The 14,270-nt window shown below is 36.6% G+C and overlaps 1 protein-coding gene across 1 annotated transcript; it reads right to left on the bottom strand.

Annotated features, from left to right (window-relative positions):
* Positions 1–204: 204 nt before the first annotated feature.
* On the bottom strand, positions 205–2,282 carry LOC133298057 (NAC domain-containing protein 43). Its single transcript, XM_061497297.1, has 3 exons — positions 1,985–2,282; positions 1,392–1,666; positions 205–1,201 (listed from the first exon to the last, which is right to left on the bottom strand). Exons 1-3 carry the CDS (start codon positions 2,166–2,168, stop codon positions 287–289), a joined length of 1,374 nt encoding a protein of 457 aa, XP_061353281.1. The 5' UTR covers positions 2,169–2,282; the 3' UTR covers positions 205–286.
* Positions 2,283–14,270: the final 11,988 nt, after the last annotated feature.

Genomic DNA, 14,270 nt, shown 5'->3' with positions numbered 1-14,270 from the left:
ATACGATATCATAAATTATAGCGAAAACTATTCGAATATTATATGTAAAAAAAATTATTCGAAAGACTTACCAATAAAGAATTAACTGCGAGATAGAAGCTAATTAAAGTAACCTGAATGCTAGGAACATTATCACATGCATTTAACAATCTGCAATAATAATCCTCTGACTTGAGAAGAACTAAACATGATATATTATGATCAACGACTAATTATTTCTATACTTTAACAATGGAACATGGGAGGAGGATGAGGAAAAGGGAAGGTTGGGATTTATTTTATTATACTACACTGACGTGTTCGACACGTGGCATAGAGGTTCAGAGGATGACAATAACGACGTCGTGGATCGAGCAAAGTTCCAAAGGTCAATCTCACTGGTGGTGTAATCCTGTGTGGGACTAATGTAAGTAGCAGCAGCAGCAGCAGCAACAGCTCTAGTGTGTGTTGATGTTGATGAAGATGATGATGATGATCGAAGGGTTGGCAATTGCAGATCATGGTCGTTGGTGCAATACACCATGGTGGGGTCATTGAAGCATGCCAATTGCCTAGAAGTCTCTGTTTGGCCATTCAGTTGAGAAGCAACAAGTCGATCCAAGGCTACCCAATTGGTGAGGCCAATACTACTACTACCACCACCACCTGATCCTACCACCATTGATGATGATGATGCCTCATATGGATGATGAACCATGTTGGGGTCAGCAGCACTATTCACATGGTGGGTTGTGAATGACCCTTCATTATCTGTGGCCATCTCTACTGGAATAATGGGATGGTACCCATTATTATTATTATTGTTGTTATTGACATCATTGTTATGATCAGTGTTATTATTCTGCTGGCTCTCCATGCTTGTCGATTTTGGACTCTCTAGGCTTGGGAGTTTCAAGAACCTATCATGGTAGCCCCCATTATTGTTATTGTTGAGTCCTGTCTCATAAGGCCTGTTCCCAAACCTTCCATAATTGTAATTGGCTTCGTAATTCTCTTCCTTGCAACTACCCCTTCCCATTTGCTGAAGTATTTGCTCCAAAGCACCCTCATCGCAAGAATCAAACAAGTGGCTTCTTCTACCTTCCCCAGAGATTGATGAGGCTAAAGGGCTGTCTAGGGTTTTCAGATGGTTCTTCTTCTTGAATATCCTGCACACCACCCACCCTTCTTCTTGGCCACCATCTCCCATCACATTCGACACCTAAATTTTGTTGCACATAAAATTGTACATTGTTAGAGAAAATATAAAAATTACTGATGGGTCTTCACTTACCAGAGCTTCAGCTGTTGCGTTGAATTGGTTGCTTTACACGATATTAAAAATGTTGAATTGATTAGAAGAGTAGTAATTGGAAACCATATGTAATTTTTTTCTAGTGTGTGTTGCTTACAATATTGGTGTCGCTGGTGTTATTATCGTCAAGTCTGTATTCATGCATGATCCAGTCAGATTTTTGGCCATGTGGAGCACGACCTTTGTAGAAAACCAGAGTCTTTCTCATTCCAATTCTCTTCCCGTTGCTGTATATCACTTTGTCACGCCCAGTGGCTTTCCAGAACCCTGCAGTCGTGGCTCGATTGGTACGTGTTCCTGTGGGATACTTCTTGTCTTTGTGGCTAAAGAAATACCAATCATTTTGTGGAGTGGTTCCTATTTTGCACTTCTCTGCAAAATAATTAAACCTCAAAACTTATGACATGATTCATGTCATGATATTACAATATTCTTCCAACAAAATATATATATATATATATATATATATATATATATATATATTAGCTTCCTTAAATTGAGATGCATATATATCGAAGAAGAAAACAACTCTCCGTTAAACCTCAATTAGCGAGGAACTGGGTGAGAACAATTTTTATAAGCAATCTTAACCTTTCAGTTACAAAGGAACAAATTTATCACTGCTTCGTGCTCTCGCCCACTTTATATATATAGAAGAAGAAAGTGAAAAAAAAATAAAAATTAAGGTACCTTGAATGTCCCATGGCTCGAGCTTGTTGAGATCAACGTCTCGAATCACATCGAGGTCAATCTTCTCATAAGAGACCTTTTTCCTCAAGTAGTATTGTAGAAGCTCCTCTTCGGTTGGATGAAACCTGAAACCAGGAGGGACTTGAGATTGTCCATTCACAGATATACTCATGTTTTCCGGCATTCAAGTAATTACTAAGAAAGAGATTAGTGATAGCAAAGAAGAGAAGCTTAATTAGCTAGTGGTTCTAGATTCACCACTCGGGACCCAAAGAGGCAGAGAGGAAGAAGAAGCATTCAAAATAGGTACCCTACAAGGAAGGAAAGGAAAGAGATAATGAGGTGGTGGTGTACTGAAAAGAGTATGTAAAGGGAAGACTATATATATGTGCTGTGGGACAGAAAAAACCAAAGGATACACATAGAGGAATTATATATTTATTTTTTTAAAAAGAGAAAAGAGAAAAATGGTTTTGTTTGTTTTAATTGTTGAAGGGTGACACCAGACACCAATAACCAATTGGGTATATGTGTTTGTGTAATATAGTGAAATTTGGGGTTAGTTTTACTATGCTTCGAGAAATGCCACCTACCAAGAAATATGGAGAAAGAGAGTTTACTGTAGTGGGAAAAATGTTTATGGGGTCCATGTTTCTATGCGGGTATCACTTAAGGGTCCCACAAGGGTGGACGTTGAGGGCATTTTAGAAGAGTAAGGGCGCACGCCCACATCCACAACTACGACCCCTGACCTTAAAATCTCCATGGAAAAGCACCTCTCAAACAACCATGGACCATGGCCAAAATTAAACCTCTCTCTCTCTCTCTCTCTCTTTCTATAGAGACTAGCTAGAGATAACCAGCTTTCTCTTTATCTTACTTTTTATCCCTTTCTTTTTCATGTTTGGCTTGGGCAACCACCGCAACAAGAAAAATTAGAAAAGGAATGACGGGGTAGGACCCTCTGTGAGATGAAAATAAGAAAAATGTGATGGATGGAACAAGTTGGAAAAAAGTTGCTGGTGTAAAAAAATGGGATACTTTATGGTTTTCAATTTCACATTGTCATATTTTGTTTCATATATACATACAACGTACTTTGTCTCTCTTGCTCCCTCGCCTTTGCTTCTTGCTTTCTTTCTTTCTTGGTTATTTATTTTTGGAAAAATATTTTCTCGAGTTACATGAGATAAGTCTCTCTTCAATCTTCTGTACTAACAAAATGATGGACCCTTTAGATTTTATTCTTTTCTTCTTTTTTTATAAAAGAAGGTCCCACATCGTTTGTCTCAACAACATAAGACAAGTAGTCTTCTATTGCATAAAAATAATAAACCCTTTTATTTTTTCTCCCTTCAGTAGTTGTCACACTAGAGATTAATGTCAAAAGCATATATAGTAGTATAAAAAATAATCCTTGTTTATGTTGGTATATGTAAATTTTATTAATGCTAGCTACACATAAAAAGCCTTTATGCGCTATTGTCCAAAGTTATTCCATTATAAAATTATCTTTTAACAATATGTATATGAGCAAAGCATTGATAAGAACTTTTTTAAGTTTTTTGGCTCACCACACCCTTTGCACTTCAAATTTCTGCCCAAGTTTATAATTAAAATATTAGCATATCAAGCATCTAATAAAATTGTATAAGAATCCACATTATGAAAAAAGGTAATTAAAATCCAACTTGTGATATATAGGAAAAAGTTTATGTTATTTTGTTTCATAATTTAGAAACGGGTTTGATGTTTCTCATGTTGTAGGAGATAAAATTATCTCCTACATATATATAAAAGTATGTGTGGCTCATATGAAGAGAAGAGAGAAAAAAAATGAATCTCACATTCTTTTATGTATGTGTAGGAAATAATTTTATCTCTTACAATATAAGAGACATTAAACCTTTTTAAAGCAACGTGGTATTTTAGTTAATCTAAGCACATGCATGTCCAGTTTTTCAAAATAAAATTTGTTTAATATCCATCTTTTTGTTTTGCCGGGGTATCCTTGTACATTTTTTTTATATGAGACTGATACCGTTTGATATACCGAAATTGCCCCTCCCAATTCAATATTTGAGTTTCTATAAGCCTCCTCTCATTCAAATTCTTGTCATAGCATGGAATAACGTAGAGTCATTGAACTATCATTTCTTCCAAGCAGATTGTTGAATTTTTTTACTATATTTAAGGTACGTAAGTTACAACCTTTATCATATTGTTAATTTACCATCAGCATCAGTCGCACTATTATATACCACACATGCACAAACGTATACCGTTACTTGACCGTCTAGCATCAGCAGCCACCCTACTTTCTTCGTTGTCCCCCATAAATTCAACTTCCGAAAGTTATTGTCTCTCTCTTGACTACCTGTTTCGTTAATTTGCTATACTCTGAGGAAATAGGTCAATAATACTAATCTTAATATTACGACTCTTAAATCTTTCGACTTGTTTTAGCCACAGCAGAGTGAAATTAAGCTACATATGACACCCGTATCTATCTACTATATATATGCAATTGACTCGATTAATGTTTCCTTTTTCTTTTTAAAATTGAACCTTTTATATGGAGTACCTTATCTGTCACTATAGACTAGTGCTTAAACTACAAGTACAAAATGTCAGGGCATTAATAATGAAAGCAATAGCATATGATCTGAGTCATTATGATTACCACATGAATTTTAACTAATGAATTAGGTGGACGATCAATCTGTTGCTCGAAGGTATTTTAAGATTTCTGAATAACAAATAATCAATTAATTAATTAAGTAGCTAGCCTTGCTGCAAAATGTGAATTTTAGATGATTGATTATGTTAAATAGTTCGAATTGAAACAGAAGTTGATCTAGTAGTTGATGGGATATCCTATCGATCCATTGCAGGTTTAACTAAATTTTTTTTGCATTGACGAATAAGAAACCCCTTCAGCAACTGAAGTTGTTCCTTGCCTAACTTGTTGGGTATGGTTCATACTTTGCATGCTAATGAGGACCCTAATTATTAGGGTCAGCAGAAATACAACTGGGTAGAGGTTAGGTATTATTGTGGGCCTCTATTTTATTGTAATTTTCTTAGCAGTTTGGGCTTGGGCCCATGAATAGCTGCTGCTAGGGTTTTCTAATCCTATTTATATTTTCCTTATAAACCGAGTGACTTGTAACGATTAGCGGTGAAGAGAATATAGTACAGACAAGCTGGACGTAACCTTAATTAGGTGAACCAGGGTAAATCACTGTGTTTATTCTCTCTCTCTCTCTCTCTCTTTTCTTTTCCGTTTTCGATTTGTGTGTTGTCGATTTCCAACATTTGGTATCAAAGCTTTGGTTCTGCGACCAGGGTTCCTGTGACAGATTGGGGTTCGCGATTTGGGTTTTTTCTGTGCATAGAGAAAACTGTGAAATTGATCTGGAGAGGATGTCGACTGGCCAATCACGAATCGAGGTTGAAAAGTTCGGAGGAAAAGGGTTCGAGTTATGGAAGCTGAAGACGGAGGCTCTGCTCGTTGACAAGGACGTGTGGTACGTGATCGAAGATGATAAGTCATCGGTACCAACGAAACCTGTCGATGGTGAAACGTCAGGTGAAGGCGAGTCGAAGGAGTTGAAGGCGTGGACCAGGGACGATCGAAAGGCGCGAAGCCGATCTGGTTATACCTGGCGGATAACGTTCTGGTGAACGTAACTTCTGAGAAGACCGTGAAGGATCTTTGGACGAAGCTGGGAGGTCTCTATCAGAGCAAGTCACTCGTGAACAAGCTTTTCCTGCGAAGGAGGCTGTACAATTTACGGATGAGCGAAGGTGATTCTTTCTGTAAGAACCCGCACCGTTAATTAAGGAATTTAATTAATAAATTATGAGAAAATAGGAAATGATTCCATAATTGACCCTAATAATTATTATGAGGCTCTAATAATTATAGTAAGTGAGTAAGAATGCTGAAAGTCTCTTTTCGGAAGAAAAGTGCATATACCAGTTTTGCTAGTCGGTATAAATGCGTACCGAAAAAGTATCCCAGAAAATTGTAATAAGTACATGATAATTACTAGAATAATATGTAGGACTTGGAAAACAAGTTTTAAGTCAATATAATGAGAAATAGTGCCGGAAACTGGTACTGGCTATGAAAAGCGTGTACCGGAAAGGTGCTCCAAAAATTATAAGAAAAATATGATAATTCTTGTAAAATTGAGTAGGTTAAGAATTCAAAGTTTGGGATTAAAATCTTAAGCGTAGCAATTAAAGCTAATATTGTGTGTTAGTGACTTAATCGCCTATAAATAGTGCTTGGCACTAAACCCTAAGCTGATTCTTCAGCCACTCTATGTGTAACTTGGAGGCCAGTTGCTGCCACCACCTTCCCTTAGCCTCCCATGCTTGTTTTGTGCAAAGTCTTCATATTTTCTTCTTTGTTTCACCATCTAAGCACTTGTTTCACCTTCCCTTAGCCTTTCATGCCAGCACTCACCCTCTTCACAAAGCTCACACACACTCAACCAAGTATTTAGATGGTGAAACAAAGAAGAAAAGATGAAGACTTTGCACAAAACAAGCATGGGAGGCTAAGGAAAGGTGGTGGCAGCAGCTGGCCTCCAAGTTACACGTAGAGTGGCTGAAGAATCAGCCTAGGGTTTAGTGTCAAGCACTGTTTATAGGCGGTTAAGTCACTAACACACAATATTAGCTTTAATTGCTACGCTTAGCATTTTAATCCCAAACTTTGGATTCTTAACATACTCAGTTTTACAAGAATTATCATATTTTTCTTATAATTTTCGGAGCACCTTTCCGGTACGCGCTTTTCATAGCCAGTACCAATTTTCGGCACCAGTTCTCATTATATTGACTTGAAACTCGTTTTCCAAGTCCTACATATTATTCTAGTAATTATCATGTATTTATTACAATTTTCCGAGATACTTTTTCGGTACGCATTTATACCGACTAGCAGAACCGGTATCTGCACTTTTCTTCCGAAAAGTGACTTTCAACATTCTTACTCACTTACTATAATTATTAGAGCCTCATAATAATTATTAGGGTCAATTATGGAATCATTTCCTATTTTCTCATAATTTATTAATTAAATTCATTAATTAACGGTGCGGGTTCTTACACTTTCTCTGCTCATTTAAATGAATTTAATACTATTTGTGCAATACTTTCGTCTATAGACATTAACATGGATGAGGAAGACAAAGCTTGCACCTTGTTGTGTTCATTGCCCAACTCTTGGGAGCACATCATTGTGTCAATTGGTACTGGTGTTAATAAACTGTCGTTTGAGACGGTTATTGCTGCCTTATTGTCTAAGAAGATGAGAAGGGTAGGTTGTGAAGGTACCAGCAATGAGGTTCTGGTTGCTAGAGGGAGGAGTGGTGACAAATCAAAGTCTGGTCACAGAGGAAGATCGAGGGGACGGTCAAAGTCCCGTGATAAAGTTGATAAATCTGAAATGAGGTGCTGGAGGTGCAAACAGGTTGGACATCTGAGAAGGAATTGCAGAAGTAAAAGCGTAGGTCCTGAGAAGCGGGATGATTCACAACCTTCTGCTTCGGGTACAAAGAAGGATGATGATGATAGTACAGGGGACCTGTACATGGCGTTTGATAGTCATAGTGACTGTAATGACTAGATTATCGACACTGAAGCATCGTTTCATATGACACCTCATAGGGAGTGGTTCTGCACCTATGAATCATATTCTGGCGGTACAATTAGAATGAGAGATGACACGACTCATGCTATTGTGGGGCATGGGAAGGTAAAGCTGGAGATGAGTGACAGGACAGTCAAGAATCTGCCGGGTGTGATGCATATTCTGGGGCTTACCATAAATTTGATCTCCGTTGATAGTATGACAGATGTTGGTATTAATTTTAGCAGTGACAAGTATTCTTGCAAGCTAACTCGAGGAGCTTTGGTTATTGCAAGAGGAGAGTGTCATGATAAATTGTGGAAATTGTTGGGTAGCACAGTATTCAGTGGTGAAATCTATGTTTCAGAATAGGCGGAGGAGGACACTACTATGTTGTGGCAAAGGAGGCTGGGGCATATTGGAGGAAAAGGTCTGGAGACTCTGACATCAAAGAAGCTGGTGGATGGAATTCCAAGCTGCTCTATGGGGTTTGGATTTTTCGAGCATCGCCTACAAGGGAAGAAAAATCAGGTATCTTTTGATTCCATAGGAGGAAGAGCTGAGGGGATTCTGGACCTGATCCACAGCGACGTGTTTGGCCCCACACCTGTAGCATCACATGGAAAATTAAGGTATTATGTTTCTTTTACTGATGATTTTTCAAGACATGTGTGGTTATATTTTCTGCGCAGTAAGGATGAAGTGTTCGATAAGTTCCGAGAGTTTAAGGCTTTGGTGGAAAATTAGTTTGATCGAAAGATCAAGGTGCTGAGAACTGACAATGGAGGAGAGTTCTGTTCAAAAAAATTTGACCAATTTTGTGCTAGCAATGGAATTGTAAGGCAGAAGACTACGCCTTACTCACCTCAACAGAATGGGGTGGCAGAGAGGTTGAATCGATCTCTCATGGAGAAAGCACGGAGTATGTTGAACGGTGCAGGCTTGGCAGCTAAATTTTGGGCAGAGGCAGTGGCTACTGCTTGTTATTTGAAGAACAGGCCTCTTACATTGGCCTTGAAGGAGAAGACTCCGTATGAAGCACTGTTTGAAAAAAGGCCAGACGTAAATCATGTCAGAGTGTTTGGCTGTGAAGCATATATGCACGTACCTAAGGAGAAAACAAGCAAGCTTGACAGTAAATCTGAAAAGTGTATCTTTATTGGGTACAAGGATGGCGTCAAAGGTTATAAGTTGTGGAATCCGGATACTAGAAGTGTAACTTACAGCAGAGACGTTGTATTCAGGGAATGTAAGTTGAATCAAATTTTTCCTGAAGCTCCTGAAAAGTCACAGACAGTGGAGTTGGATGTGGGTTTGAATGAGGATACAATAAACTCACAGGTTGAATTGGAAAATTTGAATTTTGAAGCTGTTGAATATAACGAGGTAGATGATGAATTTTCTGAAACCAAGGCTGAGGTAGTGCTGAGGAGATCCACGAGTGAAAGAAGACCATCTGAGAGGTATACACCTGAAAATTATATCATGTGTGCTAGTGATGATGTTTGTGCTTTAGTATTACAGGTGATGATCCGAGCACCGTAAGGCAAGCTAGGAGCTCGGAGGATGCCAAACAGTGGGAGGAAGCTATGAAAGAAGAGATGAAATCTCTGATGAAAAATCAAACTTGGAGTTTGGTGAATCTACCTGCAGACCGAAAAGCAATTGGTTGCAAGTGGGTGTTCAAGAAGAAAGTTGGTGCTAATGGGGAGATTGAGCGTTACAAGGCTCGATTGGTTGCAAAGGGATATTCACAGACAGAAGGGGTTGATTATGGTGAGGTATTTTCACCTGTTGCAAAGTTAAATTCCATAAGATTGGTTTTGTCTGTAGCAGCTGCATATGACCTAGAGGTGGAGCAGCTGGATGTGAAGATAGCTTTTCTTCATGGTGATTTGGAGGAAGTTATTTTCATGAAGCAACCAGAGGGGTTCATTGCAAGAGGCAAAGAGGAGCTAGTCTACAAGCTGAATAAATCTCTGTATGGCCTGAAGCAGTTCCCGAGGATGTGGTACATGAAGTTCGACACTTATGCGGTGAAGCTTGGCTTTGACCGCTGTGATGCTGATCACTGTGTTTATGTGAAAAGGTTAGAAGGTGACTTTGTTATTCTAACTTTGTATGTTGACGACATGTTACTCGTTGGAAACAGTTTGAAGATGATCAGCACTGTTAAAGGACTGCTAGCAAAGCAGTTTGAAATGAAAGATCTAGGCGCTGCAAATGTGATCTTCGGTATGCAGATTAAGAGGGAGCGTGACAAAGGAAGATTATGGTTAAGTCAGCGGAAGTATGTAGAAGATGTCTTGAAGAAATTCAAGATGACTGACTGTAAGCCTGTGTTGACTCCTATGTCTACTGGTTCTAAGTCGTCGGCTGACCAATGTCCCAAGACTGAAGAAGAAAAAGAGGAGATGGCGTTAGTTCCTTATGCTAGTACAGTTGGGAGTCTGATGTACGCCATGATTTGTACTCGACCTGATATTGCTCAAGCAGTGGGAGTATTGAGCAGATATATGTCCAAGCCAGGAAAGGAGCATTGGACGGCTGTGAAGCGTGTGTTCCGCTATCTTCGTGGTACGTCTGACCTTGGGTTATGCTATGAAGGCGTGAAGGGTTCAAGGGGACAAACATTGTTAGAACTGAGATGCTTTGTGGATGCTGATTGGGGAGGTGACATTGATAGTAGAAGGTCTGCAAGTGGATATGTTGTTTCATCATTCGACGGAGCTATCAGTTGGATGAGTAAGAGGCAGAGCACTGTTGTTTTATCTATTACAAAGGCTGAGTACATGGCCTTGACACATGCTATTAAGGAAGCTATTTGGTTACGGAGGTTGTGCAAAGAGCTTGGCTTTGCACAAGGAGAGATGATCGTTGGGTGTGACAATCAAAGCACCATTTTCTTGGCTAAGAACCCATGTTTCCATGCGAGGACCAAGCATATCGGCATACAATACCACTTCATCAGAGAGAAGATTGAAGACAAGGTTGTATTGCTGGAGAAGGTTGACACAAAGGTCAACAATGCTGATTTTTTGACCAAGGCAGTGACTTCAGAGATGTTTGAATGATGTACAACTACATTGGGATTGAAGAAACATGCGAAGCATTCACCAAGTGGGAGAATGTTGGGTATGACTCATACTTTGCATGCTGATGAGGGCCCTAATTATCGGGGTCAGTAGAAAGGCAACTGGGGTTCCGCTCCCAGGTGAGCGGGCAGGGGTCCGGGGGATTTGTGTGTTGTCGATTTTCAACATAACTCCCTTGACTTCTATATCTCTTTATTACAAAAGTAAAATCCAAATAATTTATCTACTTCTTTTTATAAACTTTTTCTAAATCAATTTCTTTTTTAATTAATTATTACAAAATACACTCCGTTGAAAATATGAAAATACATGAGTTTTTTAATCAAATTAGATTTGATGAAGTTAGAAATGTAAATGTGAGTGATAAGTACTTGAGTCACAGATTGGTTAGAAATAAGGTAAGTACGAAATATATAAATGAAAGGATCATAAACATAATGACTTAAGGTTTTCACATGTTGATTATAAGGTTCCTTACTTAATCCATTGTTGGTGGACCTCCCCCGTTCAGGCTCCCCCATCTTTGCTTTGGTATTAAAATTCATGGTTTGGGTGGGTTGAGTATATGAAGATGGTGATTTGTTGAAGTTGAGAATTAACCCCCTATCTTTTGGGCTCTTCATATTACTTACCTTAGATTAAGGGAGAGCATACTGATGTTAAATTTTACACTTGAGGAGAAGATTGTTAGAAATGCAAATGTAAGTAATAAGTAGTTAAGTCTCACATTAGTTAGAAAAAGAGCTAACTAAGTAACATGTAAGTAAAATGTACCCATAAACCTAATACCTTAAATCTAAGAGGTAGGATATTCTCACTACCAATTTTTTCTACTACCACTCCACTACCACTACCACTACCACTTTAATCACCATTGGATTCAAAAGTCATTTTTTTTCTCTCTCTTTATTCAACTTTTCCTCTAATCCAATGGTGATTAAAATGGTAGTGAAGTGGTAGTAGAAAAAATAAGTAGTAAGAATATCCTAACTCTAAATCTAATTCCTTAAAATTTTGGGTTAAGATTCTATATAAGTTCACTTGTTAATTATTGGGTTCCTTAGCCCATTGTAAGTGAACCTTGATCCCTTGTTTGAGCTTCCCTCTTTGCTAAAAAATTTGATTTGGTGAAAATCATGAAAAATCGCCCTTCAGTCCTATTTGGAAATACGTACTAAACCACATGGGAATCTAAAACCACAAGAGCAAATGAAATTGAAATATCCAGCTACTAAGTTTTATGGCTGTGATTCTAAACTGATCCTAGGTCTTAAAATTAGGTGACACGTCTATTAGACAAATGACTTATTTGTGTACGGGGAAGAAATGTTTACACCGATATAAGTATTATAATTAATTTTAGCGTTGATTTTAATTGCACTTAATAATGCTATTTTAACAGCACATGATATATATTATTTCTTATTAAACATTTTCATTAAAAAATATCAAAAAACTCAGGAACTATTGTCAACAGAAAAGTGGATTACATTTATAACGTAGGAATTAAGCTCTTGATCTCATATTAGAGTAAAGTTTAAAAAGGCCTAAATAATATGAGTATAGTCCAAAAGATAATTTGAGTTCTCTAGTCGCTTATATAAATAATATATTGTCAAGTTATCATTGCCATCATGGTAACATACAAGAATACGTGTGCGCACACAGCCTCCACCGCTTTGAAAACAGTCTACATCATAAAAGGTATGTTCTATGTAATTTATTTTGGGAAAAATAATTAGATCACATAATTGATTTACATATTCATTTTGCTTCTGATATACCCATTTCCTAAATATATGTCGAACGTTCAAGTTTTAATTCCTAAAATGAATTTGCTATATATATACTCCTCCATATGTAAATACATATAATAACTATTAGGATGTTCGTCTTAGCTACATAGGTAAAGAATTGATAATAAAATAATACATTTTAGAATGCTTAGTTAGTTTAAATACTATGAAGTAAATTATTCTAAAATGTAATTTTAGAGTACTTTTGAAAAACTACTTCTCAATTATTCAAATTAATGAGAAAAGATATTGTGACAACCAAGTTGTGTTACTCTCAAGTGACTACCAATTAATCTCACCGTTAGATCGATTATGTTGATCTAACGGTTATATTTATTTCCATCTTTGTATGGTCATGATTTTCCAAATTTAATACTTTATATTTATTTTCACCTTTGTATGGCTATGATTTCTTATATTTAATGTTTTCACTTTAAATATGGGGAATCATGACCATACAAAGATGGAAATAAATATAACCGTTGGATTAACATAATCGATCTAACGGTGAGATTGATTGGTAGTCACTTGGTAGTAACACAACTTGGTTGTCACAATATCATTCTCCCAAATTAATTTATAGTATTAATTCTAAAATATTTTTGTAAAAGATATAAGTCTGTGTCATTTCATAATCAGTTTCACTCAAAACATATATAATAATAACTGTTATATATTTTGATACAATTATGACATGGAGTTTTAAATTTATGAATTTCTGAAATTATCCAAATACGTCACCATAAATTTAAAATTTACTATTATAATAAATTACTATATGAGAAACATTATGGGTACATTTAAGTAAATTTGTGAGAAACGGTAATTTTACTATATACTTTTATTTTATAATTTTTTAAGTTACTCTTATTTTTTATAAAATAAGTTACTCTTTTTAACTTATGTGAAAAATATTAAAATTATTTTTTTTAAAAAAATTATCTAATTATTTTAAAAAAATTAGACATTGATTTTAATTAATTTTCTTAAAAAAAAAATTAAACAAGCCCTGTATTTGGTGGCACAAATATTTTGTTCAATGCTAGGAATATCGTCCTAAAAATCTATATAACCCTATTTTCTCGTAAAGCACACTTCACGAGTCAAATAGTTTAACAAACAAGCTTACAAGAAGAGGAGACGTTATTCGACTTTATTTTAATAGTTTCATTATATAAAATATGATTATATTTTTCATAAGTATTTACAATTGATTACTACAAAGAATTAAAATTCAATGGCGTAATAGTAGAGTGTCTTTATTCAGTCAGATATAGGGGTGTAAATGGGCTGGGTTGGCCTGGGCTTTAACCATCCTGGTTCAAGCCTATGTAAAAAAAAATTCAGCCTATCTGGCCTACTGGCCTATTAAAGGCTTTATTTGTAGGCCAAGTCCGGTCCATTTTCAAAAATAAGAAAGTCTGACATGGCCTACAGGCCTTGTAAGCCTCCTACTATATATACTAAGCAAAAAAAATAATTGTATAGAGCAAAGAAAGTTCCATTCATGCATGCACTAGTACTTCTCATAAGAAAAAAAATGATAAACAAGAAAGAGTCAACATAATACCTCAGCTCTAGAATGTATATCATAGAGGAATAGAGTCAAAGAAATGGGAAAAATAAGAAAAATACAATTACTGGATGCTGAAATAAAGTCTACAAGAGAATGTCATTCATCTAAAAATCTTTAAACCACCATAAAGACAAGGGAAATAAGAGTATTATTGAAAGATCTTCATCAGTAA

Source organism: Gastrolobium bilobum, unplaced genomic scaffold, assembly GCF_033153095.1.
Source record: "Gastrolobium bilobum isolate Gb01-03AN ecotype WA unplaced genomic scaffold, APGP_CSIRO_Gbil_v1 utg25739, whole genome shotgun sequence".
NCBI lineage: Eukaryota > Viridiplantae > Streptophyta > Magnoliopsida > Fabales > Fabaceae > Gastrolobium > Gastrolobium bilobum.
This window is presented reverse-complemented; position numbering and strand designations above follow the sequence as displayed.